The 17,467-nt window shown below is 35.1% G+C and overlaps 2 protein-coding genes across 2 annotated transcripts; both read right to left on the bottom strand.

Moving 5' to 3' along the window:
- Positions 1-1,262: 1,262 nt before the first annotated feature.
- LOC149499092 (uncharacterized) lies at positions 1,263-2,129 on the bottom strand. The gene is made up of 2 exons (XM_089721892.1): positions 1,904-2,129; positions 1,263-1,855 (listed from the first exon to the last, which is right to left on the bottom strand). The coding sequence occupies exons 1-2, from the start codon at positions 2,127-2,129 to the stop codon at positions 1,263-1,265; spliced, it is 819 nt and encodes a 272-aa protein (XP_089578018.1).
- A 7,495-nt stretch (positions 2,130-9,624) lies between these two features.
- Positions 9,625-12,277, bottom strand: LOC105634579 (BTB/POZ domain protein). The gene is made up of 3 exons (XM_012217453.4): positions 11,720-12,277; positions 10,182-10,719; positions 9,625-10,093 (listed from the first exon to the last, which is right to left on the bottom strand). The coding sequence occupies exons 1-3, from the start codon at positions 12,152-12,154 to the stop codon at positions 9,783-9,785; spliced, it is 1,284 nt and encodes a 427-aa protein (XP_012072843.1). The 5' UTR covers positions 12,155-12,277; the 3' UTR covers positions 9,625-9,782.
- Between the last annotated feature and the right edge of the window lie 5,190 nt (positions 12,278-17,467).

Raw genomic sequence — 17,467 nt, 5'->3', positions numbered from 1 at the left:
TACTATCTATTTCACCAAAGTAAATTCACAACATTTTCATATTAACATAAACTTAGCATAACAAGCTTTAAAGTTAATAGGAACACAAAGGTAAACTTATTAATTGGGCTTCGCCATAAGTGTTTGAAGCTACACATAAAATTTCTTCAATCTATCCACATTGACTGGTCCAGTAAACTCATTGCCTTCCAGATCCGATAGCTTCACTGCACCTTTGGAAAACATTCTCTTGATAAAAAATGGGCCTTCCCAGTTGGCTTGAACTTCCCCCTCGGGTCATGAGTGTTTGGCCGTATTTATTTTAGAACCAAATCCCCTATTCTTAGTAGCTTCAGATGAACTCTCTTGTTGAAGTGCTTAACTATCCTTCTTTTGTACGATTGGCCCATGAAGCGCGCATCAAGCCTTTTTCCATCAAAGAGTGCTAATTCTTGATAGTGGTTTTCTACCCATTGACATTCTAGAATCTTTGATTCCATCATTATGCGTAAGAACTGCACTTCTATCTCAGTTGGTAGTATAGCTTCCATTTCGTAGACTAGAGAGTAAGGGGTTGCCCCATTCACATCGGTATCCCCATAAAGCATACTATAGTTTACTAGCCCAATCACAGTGATTTTTTGCCATCTTCCTTAATTTCTTCTTAATGTTTTTGTTTTCAGCCTCCACTGCCCCATTAGCTTGTGGTCTATAAGGTGAAGACTTATAGTGTTCGATTTCATATTTCTCTAATAGCATTTTCACTTCTGCTTGGAATTGAACTCTATTGTCTATCACAACATGATGGGGAATTCCATTTCTACAGATCAGGTTCTTTTCAATAAATTTGGCCATTTGCTTGGCGCCTATGTTTTAAATGACTCAGCTTCAACCCATCTTGAAAAATAGTCTATTGCAACCACTATAAACTCGTGTCCATTAGAAGTAGGTGGCGAAATCTTGCCAATGATATCTATTCCCCAAGCTGCAAATGGCCATGGCGAAATAAAAGGATATAATTCTAAAGACGGAATGTAACTCAAGTCTCCATGAATTTGGCATTCAAAGCACCTTTTCACAAAAGAAATACAATACTTTTCCATTGTTGACCAAACGAAACCATGTTTAAGAATTTTCTTAGCAAGCACTTTTTCGTTCATGTGGGTGTCGCAAACCCCTGCATGGATCTATTCCATGATCCCTTCAGCTTCTTTCCTGGATACACATCTTGACAATACCCCGTCTAACGTTCTTTTGTACAATTGGCCATTTAAAACTGTAAATTATAATGCTAAATGCTGTATAACTCCTTTGTCATCTCTAGTAGCTGAATTTGGATAAACCCTCTTTATCATCCACTGCAAGACATCATACAACCATGGCTTCTCTTCCTCCTCAATATCCATAATCTTTTTGCCTTCATAACACGGAATGCTACCCGAAGACATCATAAACGGTTTCTTAGGCATTACCGAAATATCTTCCCAAGCTGATGCTAAGTTAGCCAAGGCATCTAGTACTCGGTTGTTTACTCTGCTTGTATGTGTGAAGGTTACCTTCTTGAAGTTTTGAACAACAACATGCAGATGGTCAATATATGGCTTCATCCTATCCTCTTTAACTTCCCAATTGCCGTTAGCGTGCTCAATGACCAGTTTCAAATCACCAACAATCTCATCTTCTTTAGTTTTAACTACAATCAGAGCTTCCAACCCAAATAGGAAGGCTTCATATTTTGTCATGTTATTCGTGATTGCAAATTGTAACCTCTTCAACATCGACATAACTTCTCCTTCTGGAGATTCTAGCAAGACGCCTACTCCGGCTCCTTTACTATGAGCTGAACCATCAAAGTAGAGCTTCCATCCTTTCTTTTCTATCAAACTCAAATGTTCATCGAGAAAATCAATCTCCCACTATTCACTATCTTCAATTGGATGTGCTGCTAGAAAGTCTGCAACTGCTCGTCCTTTGACGGTTTTCTTTGTGGCATATTCAATATCAAATTCTGATAGTAGAATTAGCCATCTTGCTATTTTCCCAACTAATGCTGGTGTGCCATATAGATATCTAACCGGATCCATTCTTGATACTGCTATCACTTTATAATACTGAAAATAGCGCCGAAGTTTTCTAGTAGCCCATACCATCACTAAGCAAGTTCTTTCTATCAAGTTATATTTCTATTCATTTGGACGAAGCTTCTTACTTAAGTAATACACTACCTTCACCGGCTTCATCAGCTTATACTAACATGGCTCTAATTCCAGCATCTTCCACTGTCAAGAACTGAATTAAGGGTTTTCCTGGCTTTGGTGGGCACGAAACCGGGGGACTTGATAAATATTTCTTGATTTTGCTGAAAGCTATCTGGCAGTAATCGTTCTACTTTACTGGCTAATCTTTCCTTAAAAGCTTGAAGATTAGATCACATACTATAGACAACTTCGATATGAACCTACTGATATATTGAATTTTTCCCAGAAAGCTTCTCACTTGTTTTTTTTGTCTTAGCCGGCTCCATTTCTTGGATCGCCTTAATCTTATCTAAATCGATCTCTTTTCCCTTAGGTCCTACTATGAATTCTAGAACTTTCTCGGAAGTTACCCCAAACACATGTTTTCTTCGAGTTTAACCGTAACTTATATTTAATCACTCTGTTCATGAACTTTTCTAGGGCTGTTGGATGCTCTTCCGGTGTCTTCGTCATGTCAATCATATCATCGATATACATGTCTAACTCCTTGTGGATCATGTCATGAAATAATGTAGTAGCCATCCTTTGGTAAGTAGCCCCAGGGTTTTTTTAATCCAAACGGCATTACCCGATAGCAGAAGGTACCAAACTCTGTCACAAATGCTGTAACCTTGTCTAGTAATGCCAAAAGAATCTGGTTATATCCTGTAAATCCATCCATGATAGAATAGCATCCCATTATTGTTGCATTGTCAATCAGGATATCAATATATGTGAGAGAGGAAAATCATCCTTCAATGATGCTTTACTCAGATCCCTGTAGTCTGCATACATTCTGACCATTTCGTCTTTCTTAAGAACTGGGACTATGTTTTCCAACCATTCCAGATAGTGAACCACTTCAAGAAATCCTGCATCTATCTGCTTGGTCACTTCCTTTTTAATTTTCTTAGCCTATTTCGGTCTTAACCTTCTTCTCTTCTATTTCACTGGCTTAGCTCCAGGATACAAGGGAATTGTGTGCTCAGCTATAGATCTGTCTATCCCTGGCATATCCTTATAACTCCTTGCAAAGGCTTCCTTTTTGTCCATGAGTAGACTTTGAAATTTTGTGTTTAACTCTAGCGTTAGGTTTGGCCCAATTAATAGAATTTGTGGATTATCTTTTATGCCAATATTAACTTCCTGCATGCATGATGAGTTAATGTCAAATATGCACATGTGCTAATCTACTTGATGAATGGAACCACTAGGAAAGACATCAAACAAGTAAGCAAAATTAAAGTTCATCTCATTAAACAACACAGAAAGTTCATAACAATCGGACTCGTCCTTAACCAAAATTAACACATCAAAAGGGACTTCAACTTCTTCAAAACTCTCTTCTATGCAGGCTCCGACCTCTTTTAGCACTTGATCCATGGGGTCCTCTTCTTCTTCGGCACTGCCGTCCCTTTATTCTTCTCTTCCTTTTGTTCTTCTTAGGCAGCTTGTCCTTCTTCTTGCTTCTCTTTCTTTCCTTCTTCCTCAGCCGTTTGTGGCCCCTCAACCCCCTCTTTCTCGGGTGTCTTCTCTTCTTCCTTCTATTCTTTCTCTTCCTTAAGCTTCTTGGTTCTTTAGGCTCAACTGCCAAGATATCAATAACATCAGCGACGATCTCTATAACAGGGCATGTCTTTCCTTTGTGCTGAAAAGGCTCTATTGGTAGACATGGAGAGGAATGCTCACTCGATCAGGCGATTCATCCATCCATGTCCAACCAGTTGTATGTGTTCGATGGTGTGCTCCTAAATTTATACCCATGCGGTTTCTTTGAGTGTGGATTTCAGGTAGCTTGGTGATGCCCTATTGATTCTTTCCAAGTCCTTTTCCTTCCTTATAATTCATCCTCTTCATGATGTTGGAGATAGTGGGCTCCATGTCAGTGCTCAATACAACAACATAAAAACCAATCGATGAGAGTATAACCTGTTTATCCACATTTAGCATCGCTACGCTTCTTTCATTAGCAGCAGGTATGGTGATAACCTTCCCATTAAATGGATATTTTATCTTTTGATGCAATATTGAAGGCACTCCTCCCAAGGAATGGTACCATGGGCACTCAAGTAGTAAGGCGAAAGTTAAGGGAATATCGATGACGATAAATTTAGTCTCCTTTTCAATCGGCCGCACCTTGATCACAATTTTGAAATGCCCTTTACTTGTCTCTTTGAGTCATCAAATACTCTAATCATAACATCTAAAGGCTCCAAATCATACAATTCTAGCTTGAACTTAGAAAGCAGCTTTAACAGACACACATTCAGAGCAGACCCATCGTCTATCATTACATTTTCGGTCACTCTCCCTCTAACCTCAGCCTTTATGAACTATGCCTTGTATGATTCCTTCCTTCGAGAGGAAGTTCATCATCCGAAAAGGTGATCGTGAGGGGATCATGTTGCACTATCCCTACAAAATTAGCTAGAGAGATGGATGATGAAACCAGAATCTCTACCTTGGCTTTCAGCAAAGCTTCAGAGTGTTGTTTAGAAGATACCAACAGGTCCCACATGCTTATATTTGCATGGGTTCTTTTCAGCTATCTCATTAAAGCATCATCTTCTATTTCTTTTTTCGGTGCATCCGAAGAGCTTGCTTTCTCATTTTCTTCCCCTGGCCTGATTACATTCGGCTGATAAATTCGATCACTCTGGGTCTTATGATTCACTACTTTTGCTTCTTTTTCATTCTCGCTATTTTATACATCCAGAATAACGGGATTCACTTCTACCTCATCATCACTACCCACCCAGACTTGTTCGCTCTGTTTTAGCCATTCCTCATCGCTATCCCAGACATTGAGCATCATCACATAAATTTGCTCTAAAAGCATCTCCCTCTCTCTTTCCTCCTCCTCCTCTTCAAACTCAGTCAGCACCTCCAAGGGAGTCGTTCCAGACTCAACCATATATAAGTTCATAGAAGGCGGCATGCTTCTAAAGTTCAAATGTGGATTAGTCCTCGTGCTTGGCCTTGACTTTTTTGGATCAGTCACTTTGCCACTATCGATCAGATCTTGGATCTCATGTCTCAATCTCATACAACTATCAGTTGTATGACCCTTACTCTGATGAAAGTAACAATAAGCTTTCTGATCGATATTCTTTGGCAAAATTACAGGAGGAGGTCTCGGTGCAAGCGGTTTCAACAAACCCACTGCTTTCACTCTCTCGAACACTCTGGAGAGGGGTGCCAAAGTTGGAGAATCTCCTTGGAGTCATATTAGTAGCTCTCAAATCCAGAGCAGCTGTTGTTGTGTTCTTAATGGTGCTTGGAGTCTTAGCTGACTGACTGGACCCTTAGATCCTGGACTTATTGAAACTTCCAGTGCGATTCCCATACTTCTTGTCTTTCCTTATTTTATCTTTGATGGTGGTCCCCACCTCATAAACTTGATAAAATTCAGTTAACGGCATGTAATACAGCTTTTCACGGAAGGTCGGCAGAGTCCCCTTAATGAATATCTTGATCTGTTCCTTGGTATCTAGAAAGTTCCTCATTTGTGTGACCTTGGCTCTCCATCTAGCCATATAACCAGTGAAGGTCTCATCATTTTTCTGCACAATTGCTTCTAAATCTCACCAATTGACACTCATTTGGAGATCATAAGTGTATTCCTTGAGGAAAACCGTTGTTAGCTCATTCCAATATCTTCTTACCCTTTTCTTGAGATTGTAATACCAAGTTTGGGTAGACCCTGTTAAGGACATTGGGAACATTTTCAAAATTTCCCTTGACGGGAGACCCACCAACTCCATGATAGACTTGTATTGCATGAGGTGCACCTTTGGGTCATTGTTGCCATCATATTTCACCACCTTTGGCATCTTGTAGGTCACAGGGATAGCTTACTTTAATTCTAACTCCTCATCATCATCATCATCGAGGTTGACATACTGGTCCATTCCCTTGGATCTCATAAACACATGCAACTTCTCGAGCTCCTTATCAAGTTTCTTGAATTTTTCCGAGACAATCGGCCTAGACTCGACCTTTTTAGCATACATTTTCTTAAAAAAAACTCATCGTCTTGCCAAGTGTCGTCAACATGTTCCTTCTTTTTGGACTCATCCATAGCCTCTTTGTTATCCTCGATCACCACTTTCTCTTTTCCCTTATCAGATCTCACGAGCTTCTCAAGGCTAGATGCCACTATTTTCTCAATCATCTTTTAAATTTTAGAAACAGGAATGCTTGGCTCAGCCATTTTATCACTAAGAGTAGAGACTAAAACTGGCGAATCTGTTCGAACCAAATAGTTTTCAATCTTGAAACAGGAGCCTGACAGACTAGAGGATACTGAGCTTGGTAGATCAGAGGGGGTTTGATGTGTCCCACATCGCTCGCGGAGTACATCCTGGGCTAGTGTATAAGGCTGGGTTCAGTCTTTCCCCTATGAGCTAGCTTTTGGGGCGAAGTTAGAGGTCCAGTCCTTTATCATTTGGTATCATAGCTCTGGCTTCGTAGGGTTGGTGTCTCATGGGGTTCGTCAGAACGCCGACTGAGGCAGTTGGGTCTTATGGGGGTAAGGATGATGCGTCCCACATCGCCCGCGGAGTACATCTTGGGCTAGTGTATAAGGCTGGGTTCAGTCTTCCCCTATGAGCTAGCTTTTGGGGTGAAGTTAGGGGTCCAGTCCTTTATCAGGGTTGAAGGCTCTTCAACTCTTAATCAACCGGTTGTCTGTCCTTAACCAACTGACTATTTTTGGTACCTTCTCTCTATACGGTGCCATCTTGACTGCACAAAATGAGGTTTAGAAAACATGACATGATGCATGTATGCATGAATGCGTGCTTATGGAATGACATACAATCACAAAATCATGAAATGTGACTAATGCTATATTCCATCGTGGCTTTATCGCGATTGCACAAATCCAAAATCGAAGAAAGGTTTCTCAAGAACTGTTTAGGAGCATAACACGCCCTATTTCATAACCAAACATTTATAATGACCTTATTGCTTATTTTTCTTATTTTTTGTATCCCTTACTTTTTGCCTCAAGCGTGACAATACTTAAGCAGGTTCTTTATTTATATACACTTGAGATTTTTCTTTTTTTTTCTTTTTAGCATTAATAATGTTTGGCTCCAAAATAGATTCTTTCATTGCTTCTCCCAAAAGTGAACTTTTTACATTAACGATTCTTTTTGAAGCCCTAACTAAATATTTATAATTTTTGAATCTCAAAGCTTAAGAGGTGTGGTATGGCTTCGCAACGTCTAGAGTGAAGTGACCAATGTCAACAAGGTGGTTGGCAATATTGTGCATGAGCGTGAATCGCGTCTCCACACCTTGAAAGAGAGTCGTGGCTTCGAGTTATGATTGCTTTATTTCGAGCAAGAGTTGATGAGCCTCTTCTAATTGGTCTTCCTTCATCGGAGTTGGAATCGGAGGAGCTTCCTTCTTAGGCGTTTGGGCCTCGGTCTTACAGTCACTATTGGAAAGAGCTCTTTTAGCTCATTTTAGCTCTTTTAGCTCTCTAGAGCGAGCTATGATGGAATATACCTAAATGGCTACAAGAAAATAAGTTAAATGATGCATGAATGAAGCACAACACAATCATAGCAATTATATACAAATAAAGGGGAAAGGAGTTGGAAAATGCATGATTTCCCCCTTATATCTCCCACACACAACTCAAGGTACGGTCTCTTCTAAACCCTAGGACATATAAGTTGGCCCATAAACCATCATAGAGTTTTGGACCGACGTCTCTTGCATTTATTAGATGAGTGCAACAATCAAAACTTTATTAAGTTGATCCTAGAGGAAGGAACTAGGGTCGACTATATAAACTTAGGTCGGGTTTATTAACTCTTAGGTTCCATAAGCGAGAATTGTTTGTTTCCTCCCATTTGCATTGGGTCCAAGCGTAATGGTAAAACTGATTGTGCCAATTCTTTTGTTGTACCAAAAAGTACTTGACTTGTGGGTGGTGTATATTAGTGGTAGGTCCAAACAGTCGAGTACAGTGAACGAATCACAACCCCTAATATCACCTTTAAGGTTTATTAAGATACTACACAATATAGCCTCGTCCAAAAATAAAAAATAATTTACTTTATTTATTCATGAAAATTATATTTTCGTTTTTTTCTTTAATAAAATAACAGCACACTGGGATAGGCAATTAATTCTTGAAAAAATAAAGCAAAATAAGAAATTAAATTAAAATGACTTTAACAAATAAGTATAAGTATTTACCTTCAAATAAGATGATCATTTTTACTTTAATGTGAAGTCTAAAACAAAACAATTACAATATAAAAGAAAAAAAATCAAATCTGAATATAATAAGGTATTTATTTAATTAACAAATATCAAACACTATATATTAAAAAAAAAGAAATTTAAACCTTACTAAATATATAAATCTTCAAATGAGTTGAGCAATATGAAGTAATTTAGGATGTTAAGTATAAATATATCTAGTTATAGTTTACTGAGCATAGTTAAAATATAAAGGAAGGACAAATGAAAAAGAAAAGCAAAGACTCACGAGAAGGAAGTATTGTTATACATTATAATCATTTTGAGTTTCAAACATTCACAAATAGTATCGCATAGATTCTTTCCACAATCATACCAAATATCTTTTCCCCCTTAATATTATCACGTGTTACATAACAATATCTTTCCTCTTAATAATAATACCATCTCTCGTAGAATTTCATACATCAAATCACTCATTTTTCATTTTTCGTTTACATGCATAGTTTAAATTGTATAAATAAAACATATTGTTACACTAACAATGAAACAATTTGTATTGTCTTCGTAGGTTGTTACACTTATAGTGTAAGTAACAATCACACATTTTCCTATAATCTTTCTTTATAAATTTGTTACCTCTCAGTGTAATAATTGCACCTAGCACATATGAATTTGTGAGGAATTTTACCTGAAGATCTCTATTATGCTAGGAAAGAATATATTCTAACATTATTCCATTATAAGTGACATTTAATAAGGGTTTAGGGTTGAAAGATAAATATTTATCCGACAAAACTATTCAACAACCTTAAAAAAAATAAAACTTAATGCTTTTAGTAGTACAGTCAAATTCAAAGTGTAACTATTCGTTTATTACATTCAAAAGTGTAACAAATGCCTTTGAAATATTAACAAAACACCACCCATAAATACTTTTTAAAAAACACCATTTACACAAATTTTTTTTTTTCTAAACACCAATTTCCTAAAAAAATCCACCTTAATACTTCTAAAATTGCACCTTTTCGGATAATTTTTTTTCTGTATTTTATAAAAATGCCCGTCAAATCTCATTATGAATCTAAACTGAATTCCCTTTACTAAATGCACCAATTAAGCTGAGCCCCAAATAACTCGTATACAGCTCAGCTCAGCTCAGCTCTTACGCAGAAACCGCCCCATGTAATAGAGAATTTTCAATTTTCCAACCCAATCAAGGAAAGTACAACATTCTTTTCAGACTTATTAATCAAAGAAATTAAACCCAAGATTTTGTAGTTCTTCAAATAGATCAAAGCAACAATAATACACCTACGTAAAGACACATTTTAAAACTTAAATTCACGCAGCAAGCTGACGAGTGCATCTGCACCAACGATCGTAAGATACTTGGAGATTTGGCCAATCTGACGCACATACGGTGAAATCTTGCAACCAATTTATTAGAATAACTTCTTGATCAGTTGCAGGTAATATGGATATCACTTCATCTATTGCGCTTTCCACTTCCATCTTCTCGAAGCTCGTCAGGAATGGATACGACAGTCCATTATTTGCATGGCAAAACAATGGAATCCAAAGTACTAATAATCTGAACATCACTTGCATTGAGACCTCAACCTTGTTGTTCGTCAGATCTCCAATTAATATAGCTACACGTAACAAAACCAACATCTGGGTTAGAAGTGCCTGAAATTGATTTGTTAATACTTAAAATCATAGCGAGAAGAAGGAAGAGACCTGAAATCTTGACAAGGTAGCCCTGGACCCTAGGGTTAGCGCTGAAAGCGAGAGAAGCAATAGCAGAGGCATAACTCCATTGAACCATGGCTTCGTCCACAGCACCGTAAGCCCTAAGTTTGTTCGTTATCCAAAGCAATTCCTGCGCCAACTTCTCTGCCACCACATCGTCCGCACCCTCATAAACCAATTGCCGCCTCTTCTCCAACTGCCACGTGCCTTTCGCCACAGTTTGTAAGACGGTTCTTACGCAGTGATTTAGCCCCTTAACGTAGTATGATAAGTAAGATCCCATCGGCAGTGCACTGAGGATGCGTGAAGTCCACGCACCAGAATCATATGAGCCTTGCGTCAGCTGAAGAGATCGATTCAGAAGGCTTAATGTACGAGCAAAAGCTGAAGAGAGAGCCGTCCGATTCACTTCTATGAGTTCAATGTGGCCGTTTCGGAAGTTCCCGTCCATGATCTTATCGGCCATTGCCATTGCAAATTGGTACTTTCTTGAGGTTGCCGGTATCTCGTTCAGCAATGCAAGCACCTGCACCACATCCATTCGAGTTTCCATGAAAATAAAATATGCAATTTTTTTTAATTATATTTACAAAAAATGATTTTATAAATCTAGGAAATGAATTGAACAATAAGAATAAGTTAAAAATAAAGTAAAGATTAAATAAATATTAGTAAAAAAATCAAAAACTGTTTTTTTTTTTTTTTTTTTTTTTTTGAAAAAGGGCAAAAACAAGGAAAGTGCCTGTAAGGGAAGTTATTACGTGGCACAATTTAGAGTATGGAACTATGCATGAAAACCACCTGTGAGTGAGTTTTGGAAGGGGGCAAGAAACGTGTATGTTTAATAAGATCTCACTTGCTCTCAATATCCATCCTATCGTTAGATTTCATTAGACTCCCAAGTAAAACGATGCAGTATTGATCGTCTTTATGCATAATAATATCAAATTATTTGTTATAGAGTTTTTAAAAAATATCATGAACTTCCCTTTCTTTTCTTTTTTTTTTTTTTTTAATATCTAAATTACTATATATATATATATATATATATATATATATATATATATATATATATATATATATAGAAGCAGAACATAAAATAGACAGATATCGAAATTAGAATTTTCCTAATTTAGCAAGATAACTACTTCGTAATCGTACATTCAAACATCCTAATCCTATCAATAGAATGAAAATATGTAGTGTTGATAAGTGGTTAATGGTCATTTTCAAATATCAGTTATCATTAATTTTGTGATGAAGTGAAGGGGAAGCTTTACAAATCATTACAGGAGGTTTTCGAGACACACATGTTATTTGGTGATTCAAACACAGGTAGGTGGGGGCATGCTAGCTATCCCCTCTCCTGTATTACATTAATTTTTCACACGTGGAAGATATACTTTTGGAGCTTTTATTCCAATTTCGTTACTGCCAATCACACCAAGCGGTGACCTTATTTCAATTAATTTATACTCATTTTTTATAACTAATACTATTTATTATACATGATTATGGATACTTACATGCGTAAGAGCTCTGCCAAGAGCCTGAACAGAATGGCCATCGAAATCGTCTTTAAGAATCAGATCCAAGGAAGAAGGAGAAGTTGATAACGACGATAACGTTACAACAGATGATATTGACGGCGGTGGCAACGCCAAGGTGGAGGTTTTGGCAGGCAAAAAGCGTCCAAGGTAACTTGGAGAGATACGCATAACACTTGGGAAATGATCCATCATAACCCTAAACACCCAAACTGTAACCCAAGTCATTAACATCGCCATGAACCTCAAATGGTCTCTTGCTCTCCATTTCTCGTAATACTCTACTTTTATATTTGAAGCCACGGAAACAAGTGTTTTTGCAGCCACGTTCAGCGTCGACATGAAGAGAGAGCTTAATAGGGAAGAGGGTGCCCTTGTTTTGTAGGCATAGTCAATAGCTAGGCTTGGTGCCATGGTTGGGTGTGTAATTATGATATAAAAGAAACAGGATATGGATTTTGCGGAGTCAATTAGCTGAAGGCTGCAGCTCTCTCTCTATCTTTATGTAATATAGAGAGAGAATTCTAGGAAATCATTTGGGAGCGAAAAGGGCATCCGTATATATACGCACACAATAGCGGTGTTTATCAACCGCCATAAAGAATTGAAATAGGCGCCCAGTGAGAAATATAAGTTAGAGGGTAAAAGATAGTTTGTTCTAATGGTTAAATTTATTAAATTTTATTTTATAGGATGGAATTATGAGTATTTTAAAATGCGTTTTTAATATAATCATTCTAAAATCTAAAAATATAAATATTTTATTTAATCATTAGATGGGTGGATATAGTTAATTAAATCCTTAGACAGATTAAACATAGCTGATTAAAATAGAGAAAGATTTATCTACTTCCCAAACATAAATCCACTTTGAAATAATTCTAAAAATGTCATTATAACTCACCGCCTTGTATATAATGAACAAACGAGTTGACCTCATGTACTGATGGAAAAGAAATAATAGCCTTCACCTTTAAGTCATTTGGCAGTGAATGTTGATCAATGCGTATACCATAGAACGAACTGTGGGATATTTGATACGCGTCCTCTGTAAATTCAATTGCTTTCGTCTTACGGAACCTTCATGGCTCTCTCTTATAATATAGGTGGAGACGCCCAATGACTGCGCAGTTCAATACAAGCTATCCTGCTGCTTGATTCAGTTGGATTACGCTTGGAAGTTTTTCTGATCAACCACAATTACCCTGTTATTTTAAACTCATTGATAAGGTCAGTTTTGTAGTGATAGAATATCAAACATTGGTGGAAAGATAAAAGTTTAAACCACATAGAAGTATTCAAATGGCTGTCCTTTTTTTCTCTTTCTTTGCACGTATGTATTTGACGCTTTCTCATATAGTATTTTCATAAACATCTTTTAGGAGGACTAAAAATTTTTATACTCTATCCAAGATAGCTGGATCTAATGATTGAAGTACATTAAATCTCACCATGGTGATCATAAGATCAATTTGTGAAGTCAGTATCTTGGGGAATCGAAAATGATTAGTCTTTCATTTAACTGTTAAACCGGAGATGAGAGGACACCCTTAATCAAACTTAAAAAAAAACAAATCTTTATGCTCTACTGCACAAGAAAAATTCTAACTCATGGTCACACAAAAAAGAAAAAAAAAATTATTCAACATAACCAAATCATTATTGGACCTCATCATAAGTGTATTTGTTTTTATAAAAATTGAAAATTTAGTCTCACTTTAATGGATAAATATTTATATTCAAATTATATTTAAATAATTTTTTTATTTAACTTAAAAATAAAATATCTAATTCATTTTATTGTTTAAACGGATTGAGGCAATATAAGATGAGTGACAAGAAAATGGAAAGACAAATGACAGGATAGACGGCCCCATGGCAAGCTAGTAGTTCAGTCGTAAGCTAGACAGATGAAAATTCGTATTTGTATTTATGTTGTGAGATTTCTTCTACCCTAATTTGGTGTGGTGAATTTAATGTAACTAACAAGTATTCGACTGTACAGTAGTTTTTGTTGTAATGTTTAGCAGCTTTGCAACTAACTATATAAATAAATCTGATTGCGACGGGTTATGGACTCAAATTAGGCTAAATTCTTAACTATCCTAAATGCGGTAGAACTATTCTATTAATAGCAATATAATATATGCCCTTTGATTATTGAGTCTGATTCAAGGAATACTATTACCTGAGTTATCAATAAAAATAAAAGACTATGTGAATGGTAGAAAAAATTTAATAAATTTGATCTCTTACTTAATATTTTATCTCAAGTTCAGTTATGTCATATAAAGAGAGAAAGAAATTAATTTGCAGATTCTTTGGTTAAAAAAGAAGTAACGGCTAAAATACTTTTTTTGGCATGTTATAAAATTATATTGCTCTTATATTTTGATTATTTATTGGATATGGGTTCAGGTTTTACTTAATTTTCCAGGATATGATAGGGTATATTGGGAAAAACCTAATGGCGTGGGTGTAGAAACCTAGTTAGTTGATCTTTTCTGAATGTATTTTTATTTCTTTTAATTCTTGAATAAAAATTCGTCTTTGCAGATAGAAAAAAAAAAAGATTTCAAGGACAATAAAATTCTAGAAATTCCAATAAAGAAAGTTAAATCAACAAGGTTTTAGAGGGAGAAACTGAAGTTAATTAATAATTTATTTTCGGCCATTTCAAAGCCATTTACCTTCTCACAAACACTTTCTTCCTTGTCAATTTTTCCATAATTTTGAGTTGGCAGAAGCCAAAGAGTGATGCGCTATAGTTTGCATGGACCGATTAGTTGTGGAGTCATCAGGAATTTAACTTAGGGATCGAAATATTTTCAACAGTAATTATTAGTTTTATTATACTTTTACTTAATTTATAAATTACTTGGGGTCCATTTTGGCAGGGTTAATTCGAAATGCTTGTAGATGACTTTAAGTTTAAATGTAAAATTATAAAAATTATGCATAATCCGTCATTTCAAGTGGTAAGTTATTTAAAAATGGATCATTATACTATTCGTGAAAATAGATTTAAAAAAAAATTTATTATGTAACGTAATATTTTTTTTCTATGTTTTCATATAAGAATTATTAGTATTAGGACAAAAAAATTAAGGAACATAAGGAAGAACTTAAAAATATATTTAATAAATAATTAAAGTATTGTTATTCATATATTAAATATTATTTAATTGTCTTGCGTTAAATAATGGAATTTTAAATTAATAATCCACATAATAATGTGACACCAGTCTCCTTATCTAGCAAGAATAGATAAGATTTTCTAAATTAATGTATTTGTGTCCTCCTATAAGATCCAACATGGCTTACTCCTAATATGTTATAGATCAGATAACATACTAATTATACTTTTTAGAGCTGGTTTGGAACAAATGTATTCAATGGTTAATTTTGTGGAATTCATTTGAAAATTCAAAATGTTGTGTTTGAAATAAAAAAAAAATATATAGATTTGAATTCTACGAATTGAATCCTATGAAATTGGGTATGCATAACTCAAATTTTACTAAATTGATGGAATTTATAAATGAATTCCACAAAATTGACCATTGAAATATTTATTGACAAAATTACCCTCTACTATAACCTCAACTATTTTTTATTTTCCTTTTTCTTTATTTTCTTTGGAAAATTTCAAAGTTTAACAACGTTATTTTTTTTAATCAATAATGACATTAGTTTATAATTTTTTTTTTCCTTTTTTTTGGAAAATTTCAAACTAGTAATGATATTTTTTTTTTTTTTTTGAAGTCTAGTAGTAACATTAGTTATTATTATTATTATACCAAAAGCAATTAAAAACAACAATAACATCCTTAATATTTTTTTTAGTTTCCAAATTAATTACTTAAATCAACAAAATTTTTTACATCAATGAAAAATAATTATTGTGATGAATGTTACTGTTTGTATAATTAATTAATTAGCATAGAATATTAGTGTACTTATTTATATGAAATTTATTATTTATATTTTAATAAAAAAATGTAAGTTTTAGTATAAAATGCTTTGTTATCTTTGTTAAACACACAATTGACATCATATTGAAATTTCAGAATTTGTTCATGCTTTGCATGTTCTTTGATTAGAGTGATTGTGAGATTGCTTTCCTTTAATTGCATCAAGAATGAAGGTAGACTTATCAATTCTAATTGTGGCGTTTATCTTGTTCGTATTCTATTATTGGTGTTCTTGCTTCTTTAAGCGTAGGGTGCTATAGAGAAAGAATTTAGTTTGATCTTTGAAGCTATTCCATCTTGTCATAGAGTTCTTTAGGATTAATTTCCATAGGGTTTCATGTCAGTTGGTATCAGAGCCAAAGTTAAGGTAAATTATTTTTATCTTAGTTCTAGGTTTTTTTTTTTTTTTTTTTTTAGTTTTCTTGTTTTTCTTGAATTCTTGGTGTTTGCCTTAATATTTGATTAATTCTAATTCTGAATTTTGAATGTTTGTGTCTTCTTGTTTCTTCCTTCTCTTCTTGATAAATATAATAAAAAGAAGAGAAATCTGGAATTGTGACTTTAGGTCTTCCGAATCAGAATTAAAAAATAAAAAAAGAAATAGTTATTTACAATTATTGTGAATTTATACTAGTTATTAATCAACTAGTTATTAATCACCTTTTAGGCTGTTTGGAGCCTAAACTTATCCACTTTTTCTTCTTGTTAAGGCCTATAACTATCTAAAGTTGGGTTATACTTTGTGGGATAAGGCAGAATATTTCTTGGTCAAATCATATACTTTTCATGGTTTTGAGTGATTTTTGGCTACCACTATAAATTTTCTTGTGTCAAATCTGAATTTTATTTTAGGTTTTTGTTGTTTGCTTGCTTTGTTTGGGTAGATTAAATTAGGTCCATATTTGGTTTGCTTTGTAGTGAACTAAGTTCATCCATTATATCCAAAAATCGTCTTCTTAATTCTAGTTTCATTTTCTTTATTTTTTTGTGCTTTCTTTCCTTCTTTTACATTGCTAGAGTGTGCTTGCTTTTGTCTACACTCTAAGTTGATATAATCAAGTAGTACATAGTCTTGTCCTTGTGGTACCATCCATTTATGTTTTGAGTCTTCTTTCTAGAATTTGTGCTTACTTTTTCTTTGTTAAGGTTTATTATTTGTTTCTAAACGTTCTTTTGAGTTGGTTGGTTGGCCTAAAATTCTGAAGTACAATTGGAGGAATTGCAAGGAGTGGTAAAGGAGTGTAAACACATGAGGGAGTGCTTTACCTTTAACTCTATTTTTGTGATTTCTGTTTTGAGTACTAATCATGAGTGTAGGCAAGTCTAGAGATAGTAGTGGGGACGAAATTCAAATTAAAGATCCCCAATTGAAACTCTTCATGGAGTCAATTCAAAGGCAGTTTCGAACTTACAATAATTTCATCCAAGATATGAGAGAGGAGTTGCAAGAGATAAAGGCTGCACAGAGCTCTAATGCAACAAGAGCCCAACCACATACTCCTAGCCCTAATAGATTTCAAGCCCATGATGATGAGGAGGTTGAAAATACTAATGTTAGTATAGCTAATGGGGACTTGGGCTCAATTAAGATGAAGATTCCAGAATTTTATGGTAACAACAATGCCGAAGAATACCTTGAATGGGAAAGAAAGGTAGAGCAAATCTTCGAATGCCATAACTATTAGGGGGAGAAGTCCCACCTTGCAGCTGTTGAGTTCAAGGGTTATGCCATGTTCTGGTGGAACAGTTGTTA

This window comes from Jatropha curcas, chromosome 1 (assembly GCF_041381405.1).
Source record: "Jatropha curcas cultivar XTBG-Jc1 chromosome 1, XTBG_Jcur_1.0, whole genome shotgun sequence".
Lineage (NCBI taxonomy): Eukaryota > Viridiplantae > Streptophyta > Magnoliopsida > Malpighiales > Euphorbiaceae > Jatropha > Jatropha curcas.
The sequence above is the reverse complement of the archived record's forward strand: the minus strand, read 5'-3'. Positions and strand labels throughout refer to the sequence as shown.